This window comes from Acanthopagrus latus, chromosome 7, assembly GCF_904848185.1.
Source record: "Acanthopagrus latus isolate v.2019 chromosome 7, fAcaLat1.1, whole genome shotgun sequence".
NCBI lineage: Eukaryota > Metazoa > Chordata > Actinopteri > Spariformes > Sparidae > Acanthopagrus > Acanthopagrus latus.
In genome coordinates, this window is record NC_051045.1 from 21,805,090 (window position 1) to 21,826,159 (window position 21,070).

Below are 21,070 nucleotides of genomic sequence, written 5' to 3' on the forward strand. Positions count from 1 at the left end.
AGAAATCAAAGGCTTGACAAACCTGCTGTGCTGTCAGAAATGCAGTTCTGTTGTATCTATGTACCTTTACAACAGCTGAAGTGTCAAAGAAGAGATGAAACAAGATTCAAATACAAAATAATGCTAGGCTACTCCGTTATTAAAATAGAATATTCAAAAGATTCTACTTAATATTAAATCTACAGTAAACACATTGTTGACTTTTGACTGGTTAGTTTGATATTTGTGGTTAATAACGTGTTGTGAGCATGTTGTGTTCGGTGTTAGAGAAGCTTTCCATTAGTTGAGATATATAACAAATCCCACTCTCTTAATTATCTATTTATTCCTTGCTCTGTCTCAGATGTCACTGCCAGGGGATGGAAGATAAACAGTATGTGGAGCAGAAAGCAGTGACATGGCTAGCGGCTGGGTTTATTAAAGGTGTTGGTGTACGCTTCTCCTCTGTGCCACTGAGAGTCTTGTTTGGATTTTAATTGGCTCACCAACTGGTACATGCTGTATAGATTGTTGTGTGTTTTCCTGTGACTTCCCTTAAGTGGCTATTTGAGTGTTGCAGTGTGCAGTTTATTTGTGTGTGCGTGCGCGCACATTTATACGGTTACTGTGAGTCCCTGAAGGCTTTAATGATGTTTGCTGAATAAAAACCCTATGTGAAACCCTATCCAATCACATGCTCATTAAAATGCCCTCTTTACAATGACAGTATCCCCTGAACGTACGAACCCCTCCCTTAGTTTTCTGGACTACTTACATGACGTGACATGTGATTAACGAGTCCTCCCACTGGTGTGGACCTCATCATCAAAGGAAACCAGTTGTATTTTTGTTTGGCTGTGATCAGAAATGTCATACAAATGTTAATTAAATGTTAATGAAACATCTTAAGCACAGTAATGTCACCAGGATTTGGAAGAGATATATATTTAGCTGATTTGTGGCCTATTCTTGAGGTCATTCCTCCCTGGAGGTGCCTTTTCCTTTCTCCCAACAAGGAGAAAAGAAGTTGAGGGTAAGGCAGGGGAAGCTACATGCCGCAGAGACAATATTTCGCCCGCCTAATTAAAATGAATGTCAGCTCTCCCCCCACTGAGAAGTGCATCAATCTCCCCCTGCGATAGGCCCAGAGTGAGTCTTACCCTGTCAGTGCCTGCCAGCAGTGCTATCCTTCTCCAGACGGATGCATCGCCCTGGCAGCCAGAGAGGCAATGGAGATGATGTTTGCACATCTAATGGTTGCCACCTCAGACTGAGGCCCTGCTTCAAATCTGGAGGAGTTTCTGCCCAGACTTGAATGATTTTCATTTAAAACAGCAGTTGTATAAAGTGGTCAGCGGCAATTTGGAGCCATTCGAGGCCCGAGCAGCTGTAGCAAATTCGTTTTTAACCATCCATTGTTCCACGTTGCAAATTACAACTACAGCAATACAGACGCAGAATCCAGTTCTTGGAGAGTAAATTGTGACAAAAATGTGAAATTGTTGCGTTGTAATGTTTGTGTTTATGCTTTCCTCATGCTCCGCTGTTAGGAACTCAACCAAGCGTTTTGACTACAGTATTTGAGTATTCGTTCAGCTTTCCCCTCCGCCTATCCCAGGAAAATAATGTGAGTTAAAAGATTTCATTTCAGATTTGAAGGCAATATGCCAAGACACTAAGGGGCCTTTTGATATACCATTTATATATTCCTTTTTATATTTATTTAGAGAAATGTGTATAAAGTGCAACACTAACTTTTTCTTGTTTGTCCCCTGACAGTATATACACTGCTCAGGTTGTTGAGCCAAACATGCTTTTGTACATGGATGCTGCTTTACTGTGTTTGCAAAACTTCTCGTCAGATTGCATGTTCAGACTTGATGAATACTTGCAGACTTTGCTTTGAGATTATATATTGTTTGTGTGTTCATGCATTGAAGATGTCAATATAAAAAGATTAATGTAAGACTTTATGGATTAAATATTATGTGTACTGTTTCTTGCGGTAGTAGTCTTTCCTATGCTGCAGGCACCTAATATCATATACTTTCAGCAAGTGATTTGTCATCTTTCACATTCTAATTACCTTCAGGGGACTTCAGTTTTCATTTGAGGCTAATCATCAAGTGCCTGATATCATAATCTCAGATGTTTTATATTACTGCTCTGAGTTAAATGCCTTTCTTTTGTTAAATTAGGCAGCTACTGTCGCTGTTTAACTGAACCAGACTTGATCTTAATGAAAGAAAATAACGTACTATGTCTGAAGGTGAATCTCTCGTTTTAGTTATGTTCAGATTGCTGGCAAATCAGATTTGCTTCTCAGATCAGACCTGAAACAACACCTGAGTGTCTGAACTATTTGCAAGTGATCAGATCGGATCTTTGGGTCCAGATTTTACCAACATATCTGCACGTGTTGCTATGGCTATAATGTGGGCATTAGTAACTCTGTATGCAGAGGTTGGGCTTTAAAATCTGATACGAGTGGCCGGAGTGTCCAGACTGAGACACATTTGTAGAAATCTGATTTGAATTGCATTTCAGGTCAAAAGTGTGTTTTTTGATCCTTAGCATTGGTGGTGAAGTACCTTTAAAAATGGTATTGATTGTCATGTAAACATGCTTAGTATGCAGAGCTCACCATTTTCAAGATAAGTGTTCATTTGTTTAGTGTGAAAGCATGCTCACAGGTTTTATTTAACATACTTATTAGCACTTAACTCAAAATACAACTTAGGCTGAAGTGGAGCTCCAACGATCGGTCCATTAATCAATTAGTCGAAGAGAAAATTACTCACCAACTATTCTGATAATAGTTGAATCATTTCAGTGATTTTTTTTTAAGGTGAAATGTCAAATGTTTGCCTCAGAAATGTAGGAGGAGGATTTGCTGTTGTATTACATATTATATTGAACGAGTCTTGAGCTTTTTCTTCTTTTTGTTTAGCAAAAGGAGAATTTAAAGACGGCACTTGATTTATAGACTAAAAATTTAATGAAGTGATAATAATCTGCATATTAATTGATAATGAAAATAAGTGTTATTGGAAGGAATTTGCATGTGTTATAAACCAAGTATTAATCGGCTCATTAATTTGAGCTGAGACTGGTGCCAGAGGAAAAGTAAAAGAATTACCAAAATGAATACAGTTCATCCTGTGTGGAGCAGGTGTCTGGGGGAAACTTCATGGCACTTCACTGTGTACTGGATGTCAACCATCTGACGAGAGGATAAAGTCAGTTGACCACCATAGTTATTCAGATATGTGGTTGTCTATGTTTTATGTATCTTTTATTTAACGTTGTTATTTTTCACTTACATTTTTACCTATTTTATGCACTATTTACAGCACTTTTGTCAGTATGAACTGTCATAAATGTGCTTTTATGGATAAATTTTACCTACTTACTTACTTAGATCATCTTGCTCCATGGACCTTTGCACATCATTTCATAGTAAAATAATTTCCAATGGTTTTAAAATGCTCCACTAGAGTATATTCCAGTACCGTTGGTAGAATAAAACAAATCAAAGAGAATCAATAAATCATGAATTAGAGATTTACTGGTTCAGTGTTCATTATGTATGCAGTTTAACCATCCTAGCTATGTGCATCTTTTGTCTGTATCAGTCCAAGCACCCAACTGCTGATACAAAATGTGCACATTTACAGTAAATTGGCCTGAACAGCGAACATGCCTTTCATGAACATCTCCTTGAAGTTTTGCCGTCAACGAAGGCGAGATCTGAGACTGAGCTCACTCCTTCTCAAGCCCTACTTGGCATTAGTGAGCCGAATAGAGCATAGTAGCCTGCTGGGTTCATTTGGACCTCTTGTGCAGATGGATGAAAATGTGAGTGGTTTAGTGCTCTTAAGTTAATGATCTCGGTGCATGTTCCCCTCACTTCCTTCAGGGCTTCTCATTGTGGGGAATAAGTAGCAAGAGCTGTGGGCCGGTGCTTGTCACAGGGTCTTGGCTGAAATAATGACTTGAACAGCCCAACACACTGAGGTAATAGTAATAACTGTCAGACTCTGTCTCCCATCAATGCTCACATCCCCCTAATTTAGGATTAATTCCTGCTGTACTCCAGAAAGCCCTGAGTCACTGAATGTCTTGCCACTTTCTTTGAGGGTCTTCCAAAACTCTGTTCCTGCAAGCCTCTTTATCTCGGCTTATCACAAACCTGGCTTTTTTTTATATTTGGACATATAAGTAATATTTAAACGAGCATAGCAGTGTCAGCTCTGAATTGGTAGCTGTTTCTGAACTTACTGTTGTTTTTTTTACTTTTATGTTTAAGAGGCCTTTCATACTTACTCAAACTCATACTACTTAGTAAGAGGGTGAATTGGGTTTACACTTGTTTACACCTGGCATAAACATGCATCTTGGGTGATCTGATCGCAAGTAGACAGCTGTAAGTACCGTGAATGCACCCAAGAGGCACAGAGGACACATTGCAATCAGATCAGTCTTGGAGGTGGTCTAGGCTATATGTGGCGACATTCATTCAGTGTGTATGTGAATGTGTCCTGGGCTGCATTTAAGGACAACTCAGAAGCCAAGACATCAGGCATAATCTTCTCTCGTACACCCAAAAAGATACTGTTTGCTTTCCATTTGGGTCACTGTACAGCAAAAGGCTCTTTTACCTGTTACGGTAAGCGCCAGGTGTTTTGTCTGTGGAAAATTCTTAATCGTTGATTCCTTCATGTGACTTTTGCTTTATAAATGCAGTACATTAAACAGCTGCTGCTTTTTGCTGGCTATGTATGGCTGTAGCTAACTACCATTAGCTAATTAGCTCATGGCACAGTCTGTTGAGGAGCCAGTGGAGAGTTTGCCTGGACTTGGACCTCAGATCACAGGGGGGAGTCACAACAGGCAACGGCGCCCGGCTCAACTGGATTTGGCAGCCTGAGAGTGATCACGGCTTTAGAGACCGATGGATGCCAGTTTGAAGAAAGGAGATCCAGTAAGGAGATGATTTACAATAACATTGAGCAGGACTATGACTTCAGAGACAACAAGACACAATAAAGGGAGACAGTAGATGCATACAGCGGGAGAGGTGTGAGAGAGAATCATATTATATCTGTCAGACCATTGCCTTTTTTTTTTCAGTCCAAAATGGTATTAGGAGACAGGTTAGCTGTTTAGCATGCTAACATAAGTAAACATCGCTGCAACACATTAAAAAAATGTCTTTGATATAACTTCAACACTGTTGTTTCTCCACATTCTGTAGATAATGTTACATAATTAATCAACTAAATGTTTTTTTTTATTACAATTCTGTCCGTATCTTACAAATTGCTCCCTGAAGTTATTGTTTCCTTTTACAACACATGCCAGTCTGAACAAATTTTATTTCAACTGATTTAACTATTTACACAAAATTTATGAGAGAAGAGCTTATTAGTAATCTATATAGGCCACTCTATGTCTCAGTGTCCCAGTACTTTAAATTTGATGAAACTTTATGGAACAGTGTCTTTGACAAATTATTCATTATGTGGGATTCGTTGTTAATCAGGCAAATGTTATAAATGTGTGTGAAAACACTTTTTTTCTTCTTCCCAGTGATGTACATGTTTATTTGCATATACATTGGGGACATAAGATCCGAATGAAAGTGGTCACTATAGACGCATGTCGAGATGCATTACAGTGTCAGGTGTGAACCGACAGACTTAGAGTTGTGCACTTGTGATCAGATTACCGTAGACGCATGTGAATGTCAGGTATAAGCAGGCTCTCTGCTTCTCATACTTCACAGTTGCTAGAGAGTAGGGTCATAGCTATCTTTGATGTGCAAAATATGCCGTCTGTCACCTTATGATAATTTCCTTATTTTTACCTATCACAGTCCCCCCCCCCCCATGTTTTGAGGATCACCTTTCTTGCTCCAGGTTACAGACATGAGATCTTTGTTTTCACTCGGCAAGTTTGAAACTGAGACATTTTTGAAAAATATATATTATTTGTCTGGAGATGCTGCAGCATTAAATTTTACACTTCCAAACAAAGTTAATGGATTCCTCCCTTAGAAAACACTTTGCCAGTCGGAGCAATTATGTGTGCAGTGACATCGCCTGTTATTGTTTCCAGTACAACTTTATGAAGAAGTTTGCTGCTGCCTTGTTTTTGCCTTGGGCTACCGTTTCTGTTTTCTTTTTTTTCTTTTTTTCTTCTTCTCCCAAGTGCACTTTTGAAACAAGTGCCTGGTTGCTGTGCGAGTGAAAGTTAATGACTCCTATTTTAAATATAGCCTTCAGCACTGAAATGAACAGTGTAATCACACTTTTGGGAAATTGGCTATTGATCATTCTGCATTGTCCAACAAAATGACCACAGTGAACAGATGGAAAAGCAGCATTTGATTCAAATGGCAAATTCCCTGATTAATTCAAATGTTTCCTGCTCAGAACAGTGCAAGTGCAAAAAAGTCATACTTTGGTTCCACTGAAATATAATGTAGTTGATTTGATGTCTCTTTGCTGTCACACGCAGGCTCTGCAATTGATTAAGACTCACTGTGTTACTGTGGTGCTCAGAACGAATCGATGTGTCTGACCCTCTAGGCAACTTTATTCTCACCGGAGGCCTTCTGCACATGCATACATCAGCTAACTACCTCCTACAGCACTGTATCCATACCACAATACCATTAAAGTGCCTACACCCGCATGTTGATGTAGCATTGATCTCCGCTGTCACATAATCAGGGTATTGCATATTGTTGTTCTTAAGCTTATGTATGCCTCCGAACGTCGCAGACTGTTTGTGTACAAGGATTACATGTATAATGTGAATTTTCTGCCCAGCTTTAAGTGAAACTATTATCCCTGTTTGTTTACTCAAACCACAACTAAAGAGTCTCTTTGAGATTCCCTCAATCCTATTGTTTGCCAGCCCAAGCTGTCAGCGTTTTACGCAGTTCATATGTAGATCACCCCATTCCGAAGCACTTTAAAACCACTGCACTGAAATCTTAATAGTTATACATGTTGCTACCAGCTTTGCGTTTCAAAGGGAGTTCCGAATTTGTGCTATGCATGTTTCAGTGCCACTGTCATGATCGCAGAATTCTAGTTGTTATTTTGACAGATCCTCCATTTTGACCCCAGTCACTGATGCTCTCCTCATGTGTGCTTGAAGACACTGAATAGTGGTGAAACCAGTTAAGACTCGGTTGGCTGTGTGGCTCCTGGTTTTTCTTTTCATTTTCATCCTCACTTGCAGTTGCTAGTAAGGATCACAGTGCAATTTTGAACACAGAGTCATTCTCAGTTTCCGATGATTGAAGGACTGAAAGTGTGTGATAAGCATTGAGTGTCAGACAGATAAAAGCTTTTTTCTAGGCTGTAGGCGTCCCTGCAGCAGCGGCCCCCGATTGGCCCTTTGTCTCCCTCTCTCTTTCAGAGCTCAGCCGGCGTTTCTACTCCCGAATCATTCCTGTCGCAACCGAATATATTCTCTGAATAATACAAGAAGCGTGTGTTGGGTCATGTACTAGACACTCATTTTGTTCTTTTCCCTTGTGTTCGGTGGCAGCATAGACATGTTAGACAGAGAGTGCTTGGGGAAAAAAAGGCCGACACGTTAGATAAATTACCTCACAATTTTTACTGGCTACTCTCTGTGCCATTAAATGATCTTTCTCTCGTTGGATCATTTTTACAAAATCATCACTTTGAAAATAGACTTGCTTGATTGAATGTTTCCCATAAAGCATCTTATTAATCCAACCCCATGAGATGGAAAAACAGCCAATGCCTCAAGGGTGAGAATACATTGCTATCTGTTTTATGGCTGCCATATATTTCTAGAGTTACAATTCAAAGAAATAACTGTTAATGTCTGGGCTACTTGGGGATAAAATTATAGTCTGAAGCAAACTCCCTCTTGAGAGGAATGGAGTATTGATCTGCATCTGGGGCCACTTAAAACGGTTGAATCTCTGAAGTAGTCCTCTTAATTGTACAGACATTTAATGGGAGGATGAGGTACTTTCCTGTTATATATAACATATATATATATATATATATATATATATATATATATATATATATATATATATATATATATATATATATATATATATATATATATATATATATATATATATATATATATATATATATATAAATATATAACATAGTCACCAGTTACTTTTCAGACTGCATTCTTTCATACCCTTCCCATCCAGTTAAAACCATGCATCTCCAACTTTGGTGATTTTAAATAAGAATTTTAGATTGTCACAAAGCTGAAAACAGGGCTGTTCTGAGCTGGTGGAAAGATGACTTTTCACAAATATGTGAGGGGCAGAGGTCACGGCTGTAGCTCAGGAGGTGGGGCGCGTCGTCCAGTAATGGGAATCAGTGGCTCCCGTGGCTGCATGTCGAAGTGTACTTGAGCAAGATGCAGAACCCCATAGTGCTCCTGATGAGCAGTTGGCACCTTGCAGCGTCACAGTGTATGAATTGTGTGTGAATGAGTGAATGTGACAAGTGATTTTAGCAAGTGCTTTGGGTGGTCTGCAGACTGGAAAAGCGCTATAAAAAATGCAAAGTCCATTTACCACATATCCCATATTACCACACATCTCAGTGTTTCTACAAACATATGGCAATCTTATCAAATATGATGCATTACTGTACATTTAACTAATTGAGTGTGTAAAGTGCATGTAGTTGAAATTTGCTATATATATATATACACACACACATACATACATACATACATACACACATACATACATACATACATACATACATACATACATACATATAAACATACATACATATAAACATATACATATATTCAACTTAAATTCATCCACCATTGATGTATGAAGTCTTTAAAGCTTTGGCACAAATCAAACAGGCATAGCCATTTTGGAGACTGAAAAGGTTGCTTGGTATTTGCAATTAAAGGCCGTCGAAATGGCAACCTTTCACGTCTGAAATATTTGCTGGCTTAGATCTGTTGATTTGTATTTGACAAAAAAAGGGACTTGTCCACTTAAATGCAGGAAGGTGACATGTGTTACATTTTTACACCTTTCGCTTGCTTAGTCCCTGCTCGGTGCACTTGAAGTTGTGGTGTGATAAATGTCAGCTCCATTAACCTATCTGAACACTTGACTTTGGGCTTTGTTAGCAAGCCAAGTGGACAGCAAGGTTACTTTGCATAATGCATAACAATCTGACATTTTAAAACCTGAAAAACAAAAGACAGCATAAGTTGGTTGTTCTTAAGCCTAAACATGATCAATGTTTTGTTTACCTGACAAAGACCTTTTGTGGCTGTGTGAGTAATGACTGCTGTCTGTAAGAAGTGAAGCTGGAAGAAGCCTGACGTTGTTAGAAGGCCGGAAACTGAAAGTGTGTGACAAGAATTAGAGAGAGGACGGAGGTGGATAGATAGGTCAACAAACAATGTGACTTTAAAACCGGAGACAGCTATTCTTTTCAGGTGTTTCTGCCAACAATCAACATTTGTTCCTTTCAACAACGACCACTATCTCTCACTGACCTTAACCACAGACATTTTAATTAAAACCACAAATATTCCTGAACTCTCACACAGTTTATTGGTTATTTTTCCTGAGCCTTCAGCTGCATCCATCTGTCCTCCTCAGTGGATTGACTTGGCTCAGTTGTCACCACATGAAGTCTATGACATTGGCCACATGATTATATATGGAAAGAGGACTCTAACGCATTTGTTAAAAGATGATGTTTGAGTGTGGATGGACTCCTTATATCTTATTCCAACTGTCCACTGACTCCTGGTTGATGACTTTGACCTTGTACCAGTAGATGCTGATGCTATTTCTGCTGTCCACTGAGTCTCTTGTCCAGCATGAACTCCTTTGCTGTTTCACCTTCCATTCATGTTTTCCCCTCTCCGGAAGTTTTACTGCAGCACTGCCGGTGAACCACTGTATATCACAATGAACTGTCTGGTTTCTGTGGGCCAACAGAGCTGTGGTGGCAGGGGAAATAGAATAGAAATAGAATAAATGAATCAATAAAGAAAAGCAATGTTGTTTTCATCTCCTGTACTCCTCGTGGAACTCACTAGAAATTGTTTTTTGTCCATTGAATTTGAGATATTATCAAGCCTGGTGAAGGCATTTCTTTTTCCGGCCACTGTCTTGTCAGATGCTTAGCTGTGCTCCTGAAAGAACAGGTGGTTCGATGCCGTTACGGAGTTTGGAGTTTCAAGTCCGGTGTAAATTTGGGGGAAACAGGCTTTTACCATGGCTCCTGCTGTCACATGTATGGACAGGCCTTAAAGTGCTGCATTTTAAGACCATATCTTGTAGTATAACCACCCAGAAATTGAAGAATTATACTGAATATAATTTGTTTTGACTTTTTTTTATCCCAGTTATGACAAAACCCCTTAAGAGCAGTTTAACATGTTTTGATCAAAAGGTGCCTTTTCATTACATGAAGAAGTCGAATGCTTCGTAATCCGATACAAGACTGCTGCAGACAGTTCCTGTTTTACATAATACCACCTAATGGACTCTGCATGACATTTAGATTAAAGACGGTACTTACATAAATGATGATCTATAGTACTGAATTATGGTATTACATGTAAAAACTGTGCTCAGGGGAATTGTGAGCATTGAGTGGACCATTATGCGCCCCACTTTGTCTTGCTGTAACAATGTGGACTAGCAGGCTCCTTTTGTATTCTGTACTGTCCTGTCTATGATTGATTACAATTGTCCGAGGCTGACCAGCTTATTAATCGATTCAGCAAAACCTCAGAGTCCCTTGTGGATGATTTACAGCAAAAGGCTTTTTTCAACTTTTCCTGGGATTGCTGGAGTGGAGGTGCAGTGGGAGTGATTGTAAATCATGTTTAAACACAACAAAGCTGCTCCTAAACTCTATATATATTGACCACATTATAATGAATATGTAGCCCATTGCAGTACATTACTTTCAAAGCTTTGAATTGAATTTGGCTTATTCATATATTGCTTTCTAAATTATTCAAATGATTAATTTAAAACTTTAAGGACTGGCTACTGTGGCGAAGGCTGTAATTGATTTTGTTGGACTTTTACAATGAAATGTCTAAATCATAGATATGTAGCGACTATAAATCTACAATATAATGGTCATGTTTCATGCGCCTGCAAACTACTGAGCAGCTTTCATCATCATCATCATCCCTGAAGCTGTTTTACACCAGACGTGTTTCTATATGAAGGAGGTGTTATGGAAGAAAGTAATTCCCTAAAGGCAACTTAATCTGCTGTATTGGTTTAATATCAAACAATGACTCTCTGTAAGTGGCTTCTATCAAAAGTTTCTAGTTTTTGTTCTTTTGTGGATGATAACAACATTAACAAAAAAAAAATGACCCAAATTCACATCCTGGACACTCTTGTTACTCATATTAGATTTCAAAGTCGTTTTTAGTGTCACTTGCAATGCAACGCACAACAACGATATACAAATCCACCATCACAGTATGGAAGACAACACAGAGAACCGTCAGTAGACAGATACACTGACATAGATCGTCTGCTTCTCATCATGACAGTGTGATTGTTTGGAGATCAAGATGGTGGATCTTGATTTCATGCTTCCGTGTTTGAAAGCTGCATAACCAGGTGCAAGAATTAAAGTTCAATGGCTCCATCCATCCTTAGCTTCAGGCAACCTGCAAAGGGAAAATACACAGAGCAGTAATGGTTGGTCTTAGAGGTAAAGCTATATTAAAACTTTAAGACACTAGTTAACCTAAGCGCTTCTTTATTCTGTGTTTTAGAAAGACAATAGAGAAGGACATCAGCCTCCAAATTCTTCCCATATCAAGTATCACTCTTACTGAAGCTTCATGCACATTGCTTCAGGATATTATTTATTTATTTATTTGTTTTATTGTTGCTGGCTTATTTGATAAGGACTGTGCACATTATAAACACTGCAGTAAATGTGCCAGTGTCAGCAAAGAGGCTGTTTTTCAGCTTTAGTCCCTTGGCAACTGTTTGTGACTTCTTTCAGCCAAGATGGCGGCAGGTATGGCAGGTGCAGTCACAGCTCATCAACCTAACATCCTAAGCTTTTATAGATGTTGAGGAGCTGATCAAGCCCATCATATTTCACTGGACTGTAACCCTCGCTTAGCAATATGAATTCATTTACAGTAGAGACAGAGTCGGCTCAAAGGGAGGCACAGTTGTGATATATGTGAAAGAGAGTTGCAGTGTAATGAAATCCATTGGTATGGAAATGTGTTGGTCCAAAAATGATTTCATCACTGCAGATGTCTTTTCTTATTGTAATTTATCATCCTCCCTCTTCCAATAGTTGTTTCTGTGAGGAATTTGATGAATTAAGTGGGAGAAGTCCAAAGCTTGACAAATGCTTGGCAAAAGCTTGGTGCCCAGTTACAGCTGCTTCGATTGGATAATCACATAATCACTGTTAGTGGAAGAAAAGTTGTGAGGAATATTATTATAGGCCAGTAGAAAAACACAAAGTCAAGTCTGCCTGAGATTATTCCAGATATGCATTCAAGAGGCCATATTCTGACTGTGGTGACATCATAATGCAGATAAAACGTTGCTGTTTGTTGTTATTGTTTTTTTTGTTGTTTTTTTTTTACACCATAAAGCAAATGTCTACTATACTAAAACTATACTCCCTCATGTAAATGTATGTAAATTTATGAAAAATTGACTAAAATGTTAACCAACATTATGGATTATTCAGGCCAGAAGCTAAAATTGCATTTATTTCAAAGACAGACTAATCTCTGTGGAGAAATCAAGGTCCTCTCCATATTTTTTTTCAAACACTAACATTAACAATCATGTTAGAGTCAGGATGTCCTCTTATGTTGTGTCTTTTTCCATCACACAGCTGTCTGCCACCTCCACATCCCGAGCAGCCTTCTTGCAGTGCCTTCGTTGGGGGATCTGGTGCCCCTTCAAGGAGCCGGCTGACTGGAAGGGGGGAGAGATACGGCTTGCTCTGCAAGGAGGCGCGAAGCCAAACCCTTACGGAGTCATGGTCTACAGCACAGAGATGCCTGCCAAGAGTCAGAGCCCTGCGCCACTCTCAGCCCCAGGCACAGCTCAGGTAACACAATAGCACACAGAACCGTCTTTGTCGAAGGAACGAAATGTAAAGAATGTGTTGAGGGGTGTCAGGACAAGGTGCTGATTTTAGCACCTTTCAGCACTGACGCTGATGTTTATTGGAAGACAAACCTTTCACATGATCTAAATTCTTTTCTGACATTTAAACGACAGTGTGTTCTCTAAATCGGTATATACACGTTAACAATCAGATAACAAGTAAACCTATCAAAAAAATCAGAGGATGCAAATGTTGTCATAACTTCTTGTGCCTTAGCTGTGAATTTCTGCACAGTTCAGGTATTTTAAAATAACCACACATCACTGCCACACATCTCCTCCTTCTGGCATCTCTACAAATTCTGCACAGTGTTTTTTGTGTTACTGAAAATCACTAAACTTTCCTCTCTCTCCTCTGAGGGACAGGATACGATAACGTTTCGGCTGTTGTCCAGTCTGGAGAAGAAGTCACCCAGCCCAAAGGCTTCTCTGAGGACAAAGCAGCAGGATGCATCACGTCAGAGACGATCACCTTCATCACCTTCACAGGGTAAATATCATCAACTTATCCGTAATGGATTTTCAAGCACATTAATTACTTGGAAAGGAATAGAGGCAAGCTAATAGAAAGAGATTTCTTTAAAGAAGGAGGTGAGAGGCATTTTACCGCTCACAGCTTTAAACAGAACCCAGATTTTTGTTTCTCTACGACAGAGGTTTGTTTATTGGACCGGAGACTGTGTGGTCTATTTCTGCAAATTGTTTTGCAGCTCAAGTGTGCGGCAGCACCCAGGTGTAATCAGCCAAAGTTCTAAGCAACAAGCATCAAACTAGCTTGTCCTCTGCATATAATGCAGCCCCCACCTCTTCAGTGTTATCTCAATTGCACCACCTGCTCTCTGAATGATTAGCATGCTTCATGATTGGGGTCTGAAGGGAATAAAGGGATAAACTCAAAGAGCAAGGAGAAGACTTTTGGCAGTCCAAAGGGGCTCTTGAACGAGCATTATTTTTTGTGTCCTCCTGCCGGTGTCTGCTTTATAAGAGGGTCTTTGGCCTGAACATAGACAGCAAGACACATGCAACGTATTTTTACTCTTTGGATTCTGACTAAATCCTTAGGTAAATACTTATAATCTATTTATGTAATACATTTTCGGTCGGTTGTTTCAAAAACACGTATCTCTATCCAAGGGGAGTCAGTCTGCAAGCTGTGATGGAAGTGTTCAACTCACGTCTGTTCATCTGACTGAGATAATTAAAAACTTAAAATATTGCAGTTGAACCACAAGTTTGTCAATCTTCTGGGTGGATTGCAGTGACATTTATTACAGGTTATGAATAGATGAATCCCTGTACATTTGGATTTCTCCTGATTACTCCCTTTTTGTACCACTAGCAGGTTGACATTTTTTTTAATTTTAGTGAAATATCTTGACAACTAGTGGACAACTGGCATGATTTGCCTTGAAATATTCATACAAATAGCCATGGTGACTACAAGAAAAAAACCCTATTAAAATGGTTATCCCTTGACTTTTCCACTAATGTCAACAGTTCTTATTTATCCAGTAAAATATCTCAACATCTACATGACAAATTTTGCACAGACATCGTCGTCCCCGAAAGTAGATCAATCGTACTGACTTTGACGATCTCCCGACTTTTTCTCTACTCCTACCATGAGGTTGTCATTTGAAATTTTGAGTGAAATGTTCCTGCAACTAAAATATGGTACGCGCATTCATGTGCCCCTTGTGCCTTGGCCACACTACACAGCTTTTACAGCCTGTCAGATCATTTATCTTTTAGCACCACCATCAAGTCAAAATGTCTTTTTGTTTAATTTAAGTCAGAAGTTAACGGCCAAACCAAAATCAAAAACCAAATACAGAAGCATGCAAACTCTGAAATGGCTGTTCCAAGATGTTAGAAATTATTTTGGTAAAATACAGTGTTTTTACTAGTGATAGAGTCGGGAACGTTGGCCAAACCTGTAAACAAATTAAGCTCCAAATTGTGATTATCTTTTAAGATGGTACAATAGGACTATTAGATCAGCCACAACAATGTGTACTCTCTCTTTCAATTTTGCTTTAAATTAAGTGCTTACGGCAGAATGTGCCTCTAATGTAATAAATGGTAATACTATTTTACATGTTGAGCATGAAGATCCTTTTTTTAACCAAATCCCACCTATTTCTAACCTGTAATAAGGTTTGTCCTTAGTTCTGTAGTTCTGCAGAAAAGGCTTTTTAATCAAATGGTGAAGAGCAGAGGGTTCTTAGCCCTTTATCATTTATCCATCTTATAGCATAAAAACCTGGTAACAGTTGTTGTAATTCCACACAGGAAGGCCATCATCCTGTCAAGTTTACAGGGGTCTTGTTTAAATATTCGGGATGGAAAAAAAAGAAGCCTTGGAAATCCAGATCCAGGCAGGTTCCACATTTTGCTCATCCAGCTTACATCATCGCTGTGCTTTGTCTCACACTCCTCCAGACCTCCATGAACTTTTCTGCTGCTGTGCTGGAAAAATCAGCAAATCTCTGAAAAATACCTTTTTAGCAGCGGAGACATACTGTTTTCCCATATAAGCGAGGTTATAGTGGCATTTTAGCTTTGAAAAACATGTTTGCAGGGCGCAACCACGCATATTGGCAGTTCTTCACTTTCTATAAGTGCACTGATTAAGAATGTGAAAATAAAGCCTTTTCTCTTTCTCTCCTCAGTTTTAAGGGGGTTTGCAGTGTATGCTGATGAATTTCTCTAGCAGAGGCTTTTTTATTCCGTCGTTCCCAATTAAGCGTGACCGTTCCACAATATCCCGCCAAAAATAACTCCTGAACCCCGAGCTTTAAAGAGGCCTCCCACTGAAACAAAGTTCTGATTAAATATTCCACATCCCGCACACAGCCAAAGATAAATGATGTGCCACCGTCTGCATCTCGAGGCTTGCAGTGTGAACGTAGCCTTATTGAAACCCAAACTGCTGATTTGCTCTGTGTCTGTCAGTGAATTGATTAGAAGTGCAGTAAACACTACACGCAGCCACTCAATCTTTGTGACAGCAGAGAGAACTTGAGTGGACCCCGGCCGTATACTCAATGATTTCCCCACTAATGATGCTGTTAACTTATCTTGGGAGAGAAGAATAGCGTTGATCAGCGCCTACTTCATGGGTGTGTGGAGAAGGCTTTTGGCAAAGTCTATTAATGACATTTTAATCAGTGCTCAAGTGTCCTCAGAGGATCGCCCAAGAAGCCTGAATGATTTGGGATAGTGTTCAGAGGAGAATGAGATCCGGAATATCTGTCATTCTTTGATTTCAGTGCCTTAATCATCCTGGACTATGTTTTTCCAAGATTGTGTGTGTGTGTGTGCATATGTGGGTGCATTGACATTAAAGTGCGCTGCTTTCTTTTATTGATTTAGATTAAAATGAAATTCAACCTCAATTTTATTGTTTCCGGTGAAAATCTGAAAAATGTTTCCTTGCAGCCAGGTAAAACGTTGCCACCAAGGCACTCTCAGTAAGTAAGTAAGTCCCTTTTAACACAAACATGACCTAGATCTGTTTTAGTCTTAAATGAAGTCAGGGTTGTTAAGAAATGCTCTGGGGCTAACCGACCTTCACTTTTCCAGCAGTTGGGAAACAACAGGGGAGTCTCTTGAAAAGCTGCTGTATTTATTAACTGACACACTTTGATCAATACTGTACATTACTGACCTACTGACAACAGATAGAATTGCCTCTTTCCCACATCAGAACAGTGTGCTAGGTACCTCAACAGAAGGGTATCAGGGCACCAAACGATTATTTTGATACCATCCACAACTTTTGATAATGGAAACACACTCACACATAAAAAAAAAAGAACAAAACATTCTAATGTTTAATGAACTGAACTGTGTGGTGGAAAACAAGGCTTTTAATTGTGGTGATATAAGGCACCTCACAGTTAAACTGGATTCTGATTCAGGGGCTTCAATGCGATGATGAAAATGATCGATGGCGCATTTTGATGGATCCGAACGTCTAATTTGTACACATGATGTATTTTCTCTTACCACATGACAACTTGCTACACTTAAAGCATAACGTGTTTGTATTGATCCATAAATAGTTAAGTCAGACACCGTGTAGGCGGTCCCATATCCCTTTAACTTCGTCAAAGCCAAAATGCTTCCGTATGTGAGCCTTTTTGTCCTGGGGTAATGGTTAGATTGTAGTAAAGGTATTTGAACCCAGTCCAGTTCTTTCATTTTTTTAGTCAAAAAGAATGAATTCAGAACCGGATTAGAATGTATCTGTATTACAAATAGAACTTAAAATTGTTTTTAGAGCATATATATCCCACTGGAAACACATCTAAAACATCAGTAAAAAAAGTGATATTCCTGACATTGAAAATTCTGATTGAAGTTTAGAAAAGAAAGAGGAACACAGGCATCAGTCAGTATCAGTCCTTCCTCCTGTCCTCTGTCCTCCTGCCTCTGCTGACATTCACTGCCTGAAGGTACCACCGTTGAGAGGAGCTGCTGGTTTGTCTCAGCCAGCGGTTGAGTTTTCAACAGCTTTCAGTCGAGGCAAACTAAGATCAACATTTCACAATAATCTTTGCTCTCAGCTTTACAAGCTTGCTGTGGTTTGAAAAATAGCGTCATGTAAAAAAAAGCAAGTAGAAACATCACTTTTCCACCTTTTTCTACTTTACTTGTCGTCAGCTTGCGTAAAATGTTACTCCAGCTGGTTTTACACTGTCTTGTGCCATCTTTCAAAACTAATGCAGGCATTCATAATCGCAAAAATTCAGTTTTAAATTCCTGAGACATAATCTTTCAAAAGAGAATCACGATGCATCTAAGAATCAATTTATCCCCCCACCCCCATAAAACCTTAAACACAGAGAGTCATAGGCACACAGACGAGGATATAAAAAACATAATACACCAAGGCCAGTCTGGAATATGTAATTAATGTCTTTGATGCATGTGTATTTATTAATGAGGAGAAATCTCTTGAATGTGCTGGAATAGACCGTTCGCCATCCTGTGTTTTCAAAATGACCAGCTAAGTTATTCATGATGGCAGCTACATGAGTTTCAGTTAAAGGGGTTTTCTCATCCACAAATTTGCATGAGTCTGTAATGCAGAATACCTCCTTGTTCACAAGACCATGGCCTGCTTCTAATGCTGAGAGGCGTGAAATAGAGGCGATCATGCTGTTCTGACACAGATGTATATTAATGAATTTTAATGATGCATCATCTTTACATATTTGTCTTAATGTTCTCTCCGAGTCCCCTGTTGCTTGTGCACATATAGGTGTTGATATCTGCCTGTCGTGCATCTGCCACTTTGATCAGCTGTCAAGAAGGCCTCTCGTTGATCATGAATGAATGGCCAATAACACGCCAGCCCGGCTAACGAGGTGAAACACATTCGCCACTGGCTCGGGACTGTGAGGAAATGGAAAGCCCTAAAAACAAAATGGCTGCTGGGGAGTTGGGTGCCAGGGCACATTTGTGACAGGGAGCCAACCGGTTCTGCACTGTGTCCACTCTGTGTGCATATAGTCTGAACAGATGGGAGCTACAGTAAGACACCCCAGGCAACTGAGGCAATTTCCAAAAGGCCAGTCAAGCCGAGCACAGAGAGCGAGAAAGAGTGGGAGAGGAGGACAAAGAGATGCTGGAAAGCCTTTCATTTCAGTATTACCATGGCTACCAACCAAAAACCTCAGGAAGCATTATTGGACTTTATACTCAGTGTGACATCTAAATCCAACTCTGCCTCCTGATCTTAGTGAAACTGGATAGATTTGTCACTAAGTAGATTTGGTGTCTCAGTCTTACTTTGCGGAAGTTATTCAGTTCACGTGGTTACTCGGGGATGCACCTGACTGCAAATCCAATTAGCAAGAAAAGCAATCTGAAAAGATGACACTTTACTGTCACCTTCTGTTTTTGCTCACAAGCTAATATTCCATTAAATGTCTAACAACACTATCAATATAATTGTTTTGCCAGGTACACAGAGGGTCACATACAAAGTTGTTAATTAAGCTCGTTAAACATCAAACAGTTTGCACATAGCCAAGTAAAATGTAAGTGAATGCATCAACAAGTACACACAGAAAAGGGATTCACTTTACAAATATTTAAACTTTTACAATTTACAACGTGGAGTCAGTTTTTGTCTTTATCTTTTCTTTTTCTGTCTTTTTGCTTGTGTTTCTTAGGTCGAAAATATGTTCCACCAGCTTCTCCACCGGATTCTCCTCAAGGCCCCGGGGTAAGACACCTACTCAGACAAACAGGCGACTTAACCTTAAGTCTTAAAACAGCCAGTCCTAGGAAAGTTTTCTCCTCCAAAAAAGTTCCAGCTTTTTCACTCGAGCAACTTTGGACTGCAAGCGTTCCAGTTTCACTTTGCACTCACATTTCTCTCAAAAGGTATACAAATGTTCTGTCAGGAGGTCTGCGGAACGAGCCGAAAATACATCTGACAACAGAAAGCATGCATCTATTTACACATCCAGCAGACAACATTCTCATTCATTTGGAGGTGTGTTTCTGCCCAAATCCAGTATTCTTTCTCTTTTACTCTACTTGTAATCCAAAATCTATAGCTTCTCACTATCCAACCCTCTTCTCTAGCTAGTCACTAACTTTGTTTCTCTGCCATTCTGAGCTGGGCGACTAGCCAACAGTGGGCTTGTCAAAGCTTTTTTAGCCAATAAAGGTGCCTGCTACATCTGGAAACAAGGTTTATGGAAGTCAAAGTTTGGGGTAGAGCCAAAAATGATACTCGATTTTTGGGGCTGATGCAGATACCAATATATAGAGGTTAACATCTCTGAAATAGATATATTGGTGAATGTACATTTTACTTTTACTTTTACAATAGATAAATAATAGATAAATAATAATTATTTGTTCTGTTGCAGGCTTATTTAGAACTATACTTTGGAGAAGCATGTGAAAGCAAGAATTTATTTTCTCCTGATACATTTAATCCTTTTGATACCATTGTGTAAAAATAATGTGTTCAGAGTCAACTCAGACGGGCCTTAGGCTCAGTGTTAGACTAATGTGTAAATTAGAAATCTGTTCTGGTGTAGTTTTAACAATATAGACTTAATTCCACAGTGCTTTAAATGTTATATAGATGACCAATAGAAAGCTGCACGTTCTGCACATAGAGAGCATTTTTTTTTTTTTTTTTTACCAATGACCTTGTCAGGAAACATTTGTCTTTTCTTCTACCATCCCCTTGAGTGAATTAGCATCATGAAAATATGTTTGTTTGTTTTTTTTAAGTGCTCACATACTATCTGGCTCTTGTGTGTACCAGGAAAATGATATAAATGTATTCCAGTTAGCAGCCGACCTGTAGTGATGCCTGGCCAGATGACAGAATCAGGAAGCCCCTCTAGCAATTCCCTCTCCGTGAATACAGCTCCCTGTTCATGCTCTTTAGACAAAGATCATAAATCTTGGCTAACCTACTGTCGTGCTCTGTCTGGTTCGGTGACAGAAATTGCAGGTCAAGGCTATACATTTTAAAGAAACATCAGAAAACATGCGCTATGTTGTCCTAAATCTGCAACAGGCGATGTGATTAGGACATATAGTTGGCATTAGTAATAGAAGAGGCATGTTTAGAAGCTTTTTTTTTTTTTTTCTTTTAATCTTTTGACTCACCTGTACGAGATTCATAGAGTGATTGAGTCCATCGAAATATCCCGCAGCCAGAGTGTAACTGAATATGTATGCAGCTGGCTTGGAAAGCGTGTGGGTGAGTTTTGAAAATATTATTCTTGATAAACAAAAAAAAAAAAAGCAAACAAAACATCTCTGTGTGTCAATCACCGAACATTTAAATCACCACAGAAATCTGCGAAATAGAAGTAATGCTGATGAAGATAATCATGCCTAGCTGCATCAAGTTAG

General features: G+C 39.2%; 1 protein-coding gene across 4 annotated transcripts in view; it reads left to right on the forward strand.

Annotated features, from left to right (window-relative positions):
- The window catches only part of nphp4 (nephronophthisis 4), a 166,763-nt gene that overhangs the window by 74,033 nt on the left and 71,660 nt on the right, over positions 1-21,070 (forward strand). For 3 of the 4 annotated variants that reach the window (XR_005075959.1, XM_037103458.1, XM_037103460.1), the window contains 3 exons: positions 12,894-13,112; positions 13,532-13,661; positions 19,357-19,409. Coding sequence is in view for 3 of the 4 variants with exons in the window: in XM_037103458.1 (XP_036959353.1) it covers positions 12,894-13,112; positions 13,532-13,661; positions 19,357-19,409 (402 nt within the window). In the remaining variant the exon portion in view is untranslated. The remainder of the gene's footprint in view (positions 1-12,893; positions 13,113-13,531; positions 13,662-19,356; positions 19,410-21,070) is intronic. The other variant, XM_037103459.1, reaches the window with a different exon arrangement.